General features: G+C 53.9%; 1 protein-coding gene across 1 annotated transcript in view; it reads right to left on the reverse strand.

The window, feature by feature from the left end:
* Positions 1-8,092, reverse strand: part of LOC137360257 (hexokinase-1-like) — a 135,343-nt gene extending 127,251 nt beyond the window's left edge. Inside the window, exons 1-2 of the mRNA XM_068025759.1 lie at positions 7,885-8,092; positions 3,678-3,826 (exon numbers count right to left, since the gene is read on the reverse strand). Coding sequence (XP_067881860.1) covers positions 3,678-3,826; positions 7,885-8,092 — 357 coding nt within the window. The remainder of the gene's footprint in view (positions 1-3,677; positions 3,827-7,884) is intronic.
* Positions 8,093-12,398: the final 4,306 nt, after the last annotated feature.

Raw genomic sequence — 12,398 nt, forward strand, 5'->3', positions numbered from 1 at the left:
TGGCATGCCCTCCTGCACTGTTCATTGAATTGGGGTGGATCTCCCGCCTTGATGGTAATGGTAGAGTGGGGAATATGCCAGGCCATGAGGTCACAGATTGTGGTTGAGTACAATTCTGCTGCTGCTGATGGCCCACAGTGCCTCATGGATGCCCAGTTTTGCATTGCTAGATCTGTTCGAAATCTATTCCATTTATCACGATGGAGGGTATCCTCAAGGTGAAGGTAGGACTTCATCTCCACAAGGACTATGCGGTGGTCACTCCTACCAATACTATCATGGACAGATGCAACTGTGACAGGTAGATTGGTGAGGACAAGGTCAAGTATGTTTTTCCCTCTTGTTGGTTCCCTCACCAGCTACTGCAGACCCAATCTAGCAGCTTTGTCCTTTAGGACCCGGTGCTACTGAGACACTCTTGGTGATGGACATTTAAGTCACCCATCCAGAGTACATTCTGTCCCCTTGCCACCCTCAGTGCTTCCTCCAAGTGGTGTTCAACATGGAGAAGCATTGATTCATTCCCCAAGGAGTCTGCTAGGTGTTAATTGGCAGGAGGTTTCCTTGTCCATGTTTGACCTCATGCCATAGACTTCATGGGTCTGGAATCCATGTTGAGGACTCCCAGGGCAACTCCCTCCTGACTTTGCCACCACCTCTGCTAGGTCTGTCCTGCCGATGGGACAGGACAAACCCAGGGATGGTAATGGTGGTGTCTGGGATGGTATGATTCCGTGAGTATGACTATGTCAGGCTGTTGCTTGCCTAGTCTTTGGGGCAGCTCTCCTAATTTTGGCACAAGCCCCCAGATATTAGTAAGAAGGACTTTGCAGGGTCGACAGGGCTGGGTTTGCTGTTGTCTTTTCCAGTGCCTAGGTCGATGCCGGGTGGTCTGTCCGGTTTCATTCCTTACTGACTGTGTAGTGGTTTGATACATCTGAGTGTCTTGCTGGGCCATTTCAGAGGGTATTTAAGAGTCAACCACATTTCTGTGGGTCTAGAGTCACATGTAGGCCAGACCAGGTAAGGGGGGCAGATTTCCATCCCTGGAGGACATTAGTGAACCAGATGTTTTTTTTTACAAAACTAAACAATGTTTTCATGGTCACCATTAGACTAGCTTTTAATTCCAGATGTATTAATTGAATTCAAATTTCACTATCTGCTGTGGTGGGGGTTTTGAACTCATGTCCCCAGAGTATTAGCCTGGGCCTCTGGATTACTAGTCCAGTGACAATACCACTCTGCCATTGCCTCCCCTTAAGTGTTTCTCCACAGACACTTGGTCCACTTGGCCCACCTCATTCCCAGCACCAGATCCAGCATTGCCTCCTTCCTGATTGGACTGAGAACATACTGGTCCAGGAAGTTCTCCTGAACACATTTCAGAAATTCCTCCCCTTCCTTAACCTTTACTCTCACATCATCCCAATCAATATCTGGTTAATTAAAGTCCCCCAATATCACCACTCTATAGTTCTTACACATCTCTGTCATTTCCCTGCATATTTGCTCCTCTGTCTCTCACTCTCTCTCTCTCTCTCTCTCTCCCTCACTATTTGGAGGCCTATAGAATTGCCCCAGTAGTGCGATCATACCCTTTTTTCTTCTCAACTCTAAACAAGTGGATTCTGTCTTTGCCCCTCAAGGACATCTCCTTTTTCCAACATAACAATGTCTTCCCTAATCTGCACTACCATATCACCTCCCTTTTTAACTTCCTTATCTTTTCTGAACACTTTGTATCCATTTTTAAGCCACATTTCTATTTTTGCCCCGACATCATATTCTCAGACTTCTATTCATGCTTGTAGCTCACAAATAGTATTCACCATACTCTGTGCATTTTCATACATGCATTCTGTCTTTTTATTCCTCACTGGCCACCTTAGTCCACTCCTAATATGGTACTACTCCTTTCTGTAGTACTATCCAACACTCTCACTTTATGCACCTTTTCTACTTCTATATGCTGCTGCCCATCCCCCCATCAATTCAGTTTACACCCTCCCTAACCACACTAGTGAACCTCCCCACGAGGATATTGCTCCCAGTCCTGTTGAGATACAGCCATCACTTTTGAGTTGGTGGCTGATGCCCCAGAATTGGTCTCAATAGCCAGAGAATCTGAAACCCTCCCTCCTGCACCATGCAGTCACCATTGATCCTCCCTATCATCCTATTTCTACTCTCGATAGCATGTGGCACTGGAGATTACTACCCTCGAGGTCCTACTCTTTAACTTCCTCCCTAGCTCCTGAAATTCTGCCCATAGAACCTCAATACCTGCCCTTGATACTGACATGCACAACAACTTCTGGCTCACTCGCTTTCCCCTGCAGAATATTCTGCACCCACTCTGTGATATCCTTTACCCTGGCACCAGGGAGGGAACACACCATGTGGGACTCACAATAATGGTTACAGAAATGCCTGTCTGTCCCCTAACTATGGAATCTCCTATAATGATTACAGTTCTACTCTTTGCTGTTCCCTCCTGTGCAGTCCCTTGCCCATTGGTGCCATGGTCTGGACTACACTCCTTCAAGGTGTCGTCACTCTCAGCAGTCTCCAATGCTGTGTACCAGTTTGAGAGTGGCACACACCCCGAAGACTCCTGCCTCCCATCCACTATCCTAAACTCTCTCTGGGGTGACAAACAATCCAGGAAACTCTCCTGCTCCTTGATGTTATGCAGTGATTCCAGCTGCCGGTTTCTGATCCTGGTGGAGGAGCGTGTGAGAGCTGTTGGCTGAATAGATGACTTGTTGAATGTTCTGTTAGGGCAAAAGTTTCAAAAAAATTTTTGAGAGAGAGTTGCTAACTAAAACTGAAACAAAAATGTCAGGATTGCGGGGAGACAGAATTGGTTGGAACCAGATAAGCGACAGATCACATGATTGCAGAGTTCAAGCAGGCTACAGGCAGTGTGTGCAGGCAGGCTGCAGGGTGTGGAAGCTGAATCTGGGAGCTGGCCATTGGCAAATCCGAGTAGCTGAAGCTGTTTTCAGTTGCTTTGGAATACTGGTGGATACATGTCATTAAGGCTGTCATGAGCAGAGCTTAGAAGATTCCTGAGAATGTGCCATTTTTGATAGAAACTGTACTTGTGGAGTTCAGGATTGAAGGGGAACTGTTGTCAGATGAGACTCAGTGGTTGCAGCTTGGAAGACGGGATCTGGAGACATACCTGAGGAATTTGAGATTTGAAGAAGTTTGTGGTTGCAATCGGAACTGTAAATGCTGAGTGGACTGCCCAGTAAATCTGTGAGATCTTTCTTTGTTGTATCTGACAATTAATGTGCAATTTGGGAAATATATATTGACTGTGATTTGTCTGTTAATTCATGTTTAATTTATGTTGATTTTGCTTTCATTGTTAGAGTAAAAGTTATAAAAGTGAAATCTTGTCCATTTGTTTTTTTATCGTGATCATTTGGTAAATTTGGTTCTTTTGGTTTATTGATCTGCATGGGGATCGTAACCAGCTGGAGACACTTCCGAAACACCTGGACCACAAGACACATGAAATGTCCTGAAATTCCCACATGGTGCAGGAATTGCAAGCAACAGATCTCAGCTGCCCATCCACGATCGTATCCAGTCTATTAGTATCTTATTTATGTAACTATCTCCCTGTACACAGTAGAAACTCAGGACTTTGTTCTCTTTAATACCTGCTCTCCGGGGCCCTGTGTCACCTCCTGTGGGATGCTGTACGTCTGATCCACCACCTGTACTCTTTTCACAAGCTGAGGGTGAAACCTCACCAGTAACACTCGGAAATTAGTCCCACCAAGGTCTAAGGCCAGAAAGCGACCCTTTTCTGGAGAGAAAAGGAACACATTTAAATCAGCACTGTCCCCAGTTACTGCTCCCCCGACACACACCCACTCTCCCCCGACACACACCCACTCTCCCCGACACGCACCCACTCTCCCCACTGACACGCACCCACTCTCCCCCGAAACACACCCACTCTCCCCGACACGCACCCACTCTCCCCTGACACGCACCCACTCTCCCCCGACACGCACCCACTATCCCCCGACACACACCCATTCTCCCCAGATACACACCCACTCTCCCCAGACACGCACTCACTCTCCCCCGACACACACCCACTCTCCCCCGACACACACCCAGTCTCCCCAGACACACACCCACTCTCCCCCGACACTCACCCACTCTCCCCAGACACACACCCACTCTCCCCCGACACTCACCCACTCTCCCCCGATACGCACCCACTATCCCCCGACAAACAGCCACTCTCCGCCGACACACACCCACTCTCCCCTGACAGACACCCATTCTCCCCCGACACGCACCCACTCTCCCCCAACACGCACCCACTCTCCCCCGACATGCACCCACTCTCCCCGACACACACCCACTCTCACCCAACACTCACCCACTCTCCCCCGACACTCATCCACTCTCCCCCGACACTCATCCACTCTCCCCAGACACACAGCCACTCTTCCGCGTCACACACCCACTCTCCCCCGACACTCACCCACTCTCCCCCGACACTCACCCACTCTCCCCCGACACTCACACACACTTCCCCGACACCCACACACACTCCCCCGACACGCACCCACTCACCCCCGACACACACCCACTCTCCCCGACACGCACCCACTCTCCCCCCGACACGCACCCACTCTCGCCCGACACGCACCCACTCTCCCGCGACACGCACCCACTATCCCCCGACATGCACCCACAATCCCCCGACACACACCCATTCTCCCCAGACACACACCCACTCTCCCCAGACACACACTCACTCTCCCCCAACACGCACCCACTCTCCCCCGACACACACGCACCCTCCCCCGACACTCACCCACTCTCCCCCGACACTCATCCACTCTCCCCCGACACACACCCACTCTCCCCCGACACGCACCCACTGTCCCCCGACACGCACCCACTCTCCCCCGACATGCACCCACTCAGCCCGACACACACCCACTCTCCCCCGACACGCACCCACTGTCCCCCGACACGCACCCACTCTCCCCCGACATACACCCACTCTCCCCAGACACACACCCACTCTCCCCAGACACTCACACACTCTCCCCGACACACACCCACTATCCCCCGACACACACCCATTCTCCCCAGACACACACCCACACTCCCCAGACACACACCCACTCTCCCCCGACACGCACCCACTCTCCCCCGACACACACCCACTCTCCCCCGACACTCACCCACTCTCCCCCGACACTCACCCACTCTCCCCCGACATACACCCACTCTCCCCAGACACACAGCCACTCTCCCGCGTCACACACCCACTCTCCCCAGACACACATCCACTCTCCCCCGACACGCACCCACTCTCCCCCGACACTCACCCACTCTCCCCCGACACTCACCCACTCTCCCCCGACATACACCCACTCTCCCCAGACACACATCCACTCTCCCCCGGCACGCACCCACTCTCCCCCGACAAACAACCACTCTCCCCCGACACACACCCACCCTCCCCCGACACTCACCAACTCTCCCCCGACACTCACCCACTCTCCCCCGACATACACCCACTATCCCCCGACACACACCCACCCTCCCCCGACACTCACCCACTCTCCCCCGACACTCACCCACTCTCCCCAGACACACACCCACTCTCCCCCGACACTCACCCATTCTCCCCCGACACTCATCCACTCTCCCCAGACACACACCCACTCTCCCCCGACACTCACCCACTCTCCCCCGACACCCACACACACTCCCCCGACACCCAAACACACTCCCCCCGGCACCCGCACACTCTCCCCCCGACACCCACACACACTCCCCCGACACCCACACACTCTCCCCCCAACACCCACACACACTCCCCCGACACCAACACACTCTCCCCCGACTCCCACACACTCTCCCCCGACACCCACACACTCTCCCCCCGACACCCACACACACTCCCCCGACACCCACACACTCTCCCCCCGATACCCACAGACACTCCCCCGACACCCACACACTCTCCCCCGACACTCACCCACTCTCCCCCGACATACACCCACTCTCCCCAGACACACACCCACTCTCCCGCGTCACACACCCACTCTCCCCCGACACTCACCCACTCTCCCCCGACATACACCCACTCTCCCCAGACACTCACCCACTCTCCCCCGACACTCACACACTTTCCCCGACACACACCCACTCTCCCCCGACACGCACCCACTCTCCCCGACAAACACCCACTCTCCCCGACACACACCCACTATCCCCCGACACACACCCACCCTCCCCCGACACTCACCCACTCTCCCCCGACACTCACTCACTCTCCCCTAACATACACCCACTCTCCCCAGACACACACCCACTCTCCCCAGACACACACCCACTCTCCCCCGACACTCACCCACTCTCCCCTGACATGCACCCACTCTCCCCAGGCACACACCCACTCTCCCCCGACACTCACCCAATCTCCCTCGACACTCACACACTCTCCCCCCGACACCCACACACTCTCCCCCGATACCCACACACTCTCCCCCCGACACCCACACACACTCCCCCGACACCCACACACACTCCCCCGACACCCACAAACTCTGCCCCCGACACCCACACTCTCCCCCCGACACTCACCCACTCTCCCCCGACACTCACCCACTCTCCCCCGACACTCACACACTTTCCCCGACACACACCCACTATCCCCCGACACACACCCATTCTCCCCAGACACACACCCACGCTCCCCAGACACACACCCACTCTCCCCCGACACGCACCCACTCTCCCCCGACAAACACCCACTCTCCCCGACACACACCCACTATCCCCCGACACTCACTCACTCTTCTCCAACATACACCCACTCTCCCCAGACACACACCCACTCTCCCCCGACACTCACCCACTCTCCCCTGACATGCACCCACTCTCCCCAGGCACACACCCACTCTCCCCCGACACTCACCCACTTTCCCCCGACAGTCACACACTCTCCCCCAACACCCACACACACTCCCCCGACACCCACACACTCTCCCCCCGACACCCACACACACTCCCCCGACACCCACACACTCTCCCCCGACACCCACACACTCTCCCCCGACACGCACACACACTCCCCCGACACCCACACACTCTCCCCGCCCGACACCCACACACTCTCCCCCGTCACCCACACACTCTCCCCCCGACACCCACACACTCTCCCCCCGACACCCACACACTCTCCCCCGACACCCACTCACACTCCCCCGACACCCACACAGTCTCCCGCCGACACCCACACCCACTCCCCCGACACCCACACACACTCCCTCGACACCCACACACTCTCCCCCCGACACCCACACACTCTCCCCCCGACACCCACACACACTCACCCGACACCCACACACTCTCCCCCCGACACCCACACATTTACCCCTGACACCCACACACTCTCCCCCCGACACCCACACACACTCCCCCGACACCCACACACACTCCCCCGACACCCACACACACGCCCCCCGACACCCACACACTCTCCACCCGACACCCACACACACTCCCTTAAACAGTCTCCATGGTCATGATCCAGCTCGCAGTCACCAACCCTGGGCCCATAGAGCCCCCCCGTCTCCCTCCTCCCACCATTGCTCCCGCCCCCTGACCCCGTGCCCACCACCCCTGGTCACACCCCCCCCACCCCCACCCTGGTCACCCCCACCCCCTGGTCACCCCCACCCCCCCTTCACTCCCCCACCACTGGTCACCCCCCATCCACCGCCCCCCCACAGCCCCCGTGCCTCCCGCACCCCTGTCACCCCCGCCCCCATGCCCACCACCCCTGGTCACCTTCACCAGTTCCTCAAGTCTGCTCCAGCTCACCTTTCCCATTAGGCAGAGAACGGACAAATGTCGGCAGCATGGGAACAGTAGCTTCCTGGTTTGTGTCTTTCCTCAGCCCCATCTCCATTTCCTTCCTCATCCAGAACATGACCATCAACAGCTGCTGCTCACTCAGTTTGAACGATTTGAGGATCTGGTCAATCTCATGGTGCTGAGTGGACATTCGGGAGGTCACGTTTGTCGCCATGACAACACCCTTCCAACTGTCCTAACCGGAGATGGGAAATCCAAATCTGCAATCTGGTGCTCTTTGGTTTCGGGAAACTGTCAGGATTTCTGAAAACCTGGATCAGGAACAAGGGAGAAAGTGTTTCAAAACATAACTTGTAACCAAGTGGATCAGCAACTCCTGCTGTGTTCAGACTGAACCAGTTACAATAAGCTTTCAGTCACTTTAAAATGGGTCTCATATTATTAAGCAGGAGAGACACAGGCAGAGCCAGCGGGAGAGGCACAGGCAGAGTCATTGGGAGAGGCACAGGCAGAGTCAGCAGGAGAGGCAAAGGCAGAGTCAGCAGGAGAGGGACAGGCAGAGTCAGCAGGAGAGGCACAGGCAGAGCCAGCGGGAGAGGCACAGGCAGAGTCAGCAGGAGAGGCAAAGGCAGAGTCAGCAGGAGAGGCACAGGCAGAGCTAGCAGGAGAGGCACAGGCAGAGTCATTGGGAGAGGCACAGGCAGAGTCAGCAGGAGAGGCAAAGGCAGAGTCAGCAGGAGAGGCACAGGCAGAGCTAGCAGGAGAGGCACAGGCAGAGCCAATGGGAGAGGCACAGGCAGAGCCAGCGGGAGAGGCACAGGCAGAGCCAGCAGGAGAGGCACAGGCAGAGCCAATGGGAGAGGCACAGGCAGAGTCAGCAGGAGAGGCACAGGCAGAGCCAGCGGGAGAGACACAGGCAGAGCCAGAAGGAGATGCACAGGCAGAGCCAGCAGGAGAGGCACAGGCAGAGCCAATGGGAGAGGCACAGGCAGAGCCAGCGGGAGAGGCACAGGCAGAGTCAGCAGGAGAGGCTCAGGCAGAGCCAGCGGGAGAGGCACAGGCAGAGCCAGCGGGAGAAGCACAGGCAGAGCCAGCGGGAGAGGCACAGGCAGAGCCAGTGGGAGAGGCACAGGCAGAGCCAGCGGGAGAGGCACAGGTAGAGCCAGCGGGAGAAGCACAGGCAGAGCCAGCGGGAGAGGCACAGGCAGAGCCAGCGGGAGTGGCACAGGCAGAGCCAGTGGGAGAGGCACAGGCAGAGCCAGCGGGAGAGGCACAGGCAGAGCCAGTGGGAGAGGCACAGGCAGAGCCAGCGGGAGAGGCACAGGTAGAGCCAGCGGGAGAAGCACAGGCAGAGCCAGCGGGAGAGGCACAGGCAGAGCCAGCGGGAGTGGCACAGGCAGAGCCAGTGGGAGAGGCACAGGCAGAGCCAGCGGGAGAGGCACAGGCAGAGCCAGTGGGAGAGGCACAGGCAGAGCCAGCGGGAGAGGCACAGGGAGAGACAGTGGGATAGGCACAGGCAGAGCCAGTGGGAGAGGCACAGGCAGAGCCAGCGGGAGAGGCACAGGTCGAGCCAGCAGGAGAGGCACAGGCAGAGCCAGTGGGAGAGGCACAGGCAGAGCCAGCAGGAGAGGCACGGGCAAAGTCAGCACAGTCGGTGGAGCTGACCCATCCTCAGGTTGAGCGACCAGGAGTGTCAGGGATAATGAGTGGAAGTGGGGACATGGGCGGAGTTTCCCTTCTCACTCCCACCTGACATGATTCCCAGTGGTTGAGCACAGATTGTGGATCTCGGATCTTCTCAGTGTGTAAGCAGTTCCATTATCCCACTAACATTCCCATTATTTTCCACTCTAGGGGCTTCCTGAGCCCTGGCTGAACCAGGGAGTGACTTTGCCCAACACTCTGCCAGTGTCACTGTGAAGTCGACTATACAGGAGCACAGGCAGTGTGAGGAGATCTCCCTGCCAGAGATCTTTCACATAAAATGTTTGTACATGGGGATTACCTAAAGGAATGTGGGAAAATCCCAGGGCCAGGATCCTGGCAATTATACCAGGATCACACTTGTTTTTGGACTCTGAGCGCCGCACTGTCGGAGGAGAAATAATGAGGGAGTCTTCTTTTTATTCATTCATCAGATGTGGGCCTCGCTGGCAAGACCAGCTTTTATTGCCCATCCCTAATTGCCCTTGAGAAGGTGGTGGTGAGTTGCCTTCTTGAACCACTGCAGTCCATGTGGGGTAGGTACATCCACAGTGCTGTTAGGAAGGGAGTTAAAAGATTTTGACCCAGCGACAGTCAAGGAACAGCGATATAGGCCAGAATGTTATGGCTCAGAAGCAGGGTTAGTAGAAGGGGGGGGGGGGGTGGTTGCCATTCCTGTCGCCAACTTGCCCCTGCTGCTATCTTACCAGCGGCAGACGAGGTAGCAAATGGCTCGCTCACCGCAGGCCAATTGAGCCCCTTCAGTAGCCAATTAATTGGCACTTAAGGCCTCCTCCAGCCACTTCAGCACCTGAGGAGGCCACCCAGTAATACCTGGCGGCCTCTTTGTGGGCTGGTGGTGGCCCTCCTGACCGGGCACCCTGTCCTCCTCATCTCCACCTTAAATGGGTAACTCATTATTTTGAAACTGTGTCCTCTAGTTCTAGATTCCCCCATGAAGGGAAACATCCTCTCAGCATCTACCCTGTCAAACCCCCTCCCAATCTTATAATTTTTAATGAGATCTCTTCTCATTCTTCTCAACACCTTTCCTCATGAAGACAATCCTTTCATCCCAGGAATAAACCAAGTGAACTTTCTCTGAACTACCAAAGATTTGCAGGTTGATCGGTAAATTGGCAATTATAAATTGCCCCTATTATAGGTAGATGGTAGGGAAATGTAGGGACAGTGGGGATGTGGTAGGAATATGGGATTAGTGTAGGATTAGTATAAATGGGTGGTTGATGGTCGGCACAGACTCGGTGGGCCGAAGGGCCTGTTTCAGTGCTGTATCTCTAAACAAAAAAAAACCTCCAATCCAAGTATATCCCTCCTTAAATAAGGAGACCAAGTATTCTAGGTGTGGTTTCGCCAATGCCCTGTACAGTTGTAGCAAGACATCCCTACTTTTATACTCCATCCTCCTTGCAATAAAGGCCAAAATTCCATTTGGCTTCCTAATAACTTGCTACACCTGCATACGAACATTTAGTGATTCACATACGAGGACACTCAGACCGCTCTGTAACAAAGCATTCTACAGTCTCTCTCCACTTGAATAATATTTTGCTTTTCTCTACTTCCTACCAAAGTGGATAATCTTATATTTGCTCTCAGTAAAGCCCATCTGCCAAATTTCTGCCCATTCACTTAACCTATCCATATTCCTTTGCAGATTCTGTGTCTTCACAACTTGCTTTCCCACCTATCTTCATATCATCAGCAAATGTGGTTATAATACAGTCTGTCCCTTTCTCCAAGTCATTAATATAGATTGTAGATATTGAGGTCCCAGCACTGATCCCTGTGGTATCCCACTAGTTACAGTTTGCCAACCTGAAAATGACCCATTTATCCTGATTCTCTGTTTCGTTAGTTAGCCAATCCTCTATCCATGCTAATATATTACCCACAACACCATGAGCTCTTTTCTTGTGCAGTAACCTTTTACGTGGCACCTTATCAAATGTCTTTTGGAAATCCAAATATACTACAACAGCTGGTTTCCCTTTATCCACCCTGCTTGTTACATCTTCAAAGAACTCTAATAAATTTCTCAAACATGATTTCCTTTCATAAAACCATGTTAACTCTACTTGATTGTATTATGATTCTCTAAATGTTCTGCTGCTACTTCCTTATTGGATTCCAACATCTTCCCAGTGACAGACATTAGACTAACTGCTCTCTGCTCCCTCCGTTTGAACAGTGTGATGGAATCCACGGTTTTGCGGTACCAGTGGGGCAGCATGTTCGAGCTGTTGTCTGAACAGATGACTTGTCGTATGTTCTTTTTGGGGCACTGACCCTGGTTTCAAAGCTTCTTTTTTTTTAGACAGACCCTAACCGAAAGGGGAACTAAAGCTTCAGGTTTCTGGGGAAAAATAGTAAAATAGTAGTAGTGTAAAGGGCAGAGAGGGGAAAAAGTTCCTGGAGTCTGTTCAGGAAAATGTTCTACAGCAGGATGTTTCCAGTCCAATGAGAACGGAGGCATTGTTAGACCTGGGTCTTGGGAATGAGGTGGGCCAAGTGGATCAAGTGTCAGTAGGAGAACATTTAGGGGATGGCGATCATTGTATCATAAGGTTTAGGTTGGCAATGGGAAAGGGCAAAGAACAGTCTAGAGGTAGAATCATTAACTGGGGGAAAGCAAACTTTAATGGGGTAAGAATGGATCTGGGCCGAATAAACTGGAATCAAAGGCTGGCAGGAAAAGCGGTAGCTGAACAACAGGCTTCCTTCAAAGAAGAGAGAGTTCGGACACAGTCAAGGTATATTCCCTCAAAGTGGAAAGGTAGGGCAAACAAATCCAG

Source organism: Heterodontus francisci, unplaced genomic scaffold (genome assembly GCF_036365525.1).
Source record: "Heterodontus francisci isolate sHetFra1 unplaced genomic scaffold, sHetFra1.hap1 HAP1_SCAFFOLD_592, whole genome shotgun sequence".
NCBI lineage: Eukaryota > Metazoa > Chordata > Chondrichthyes > Heterodontiformes > Heterodontidae > Heterodontus > Heterodontus francisci.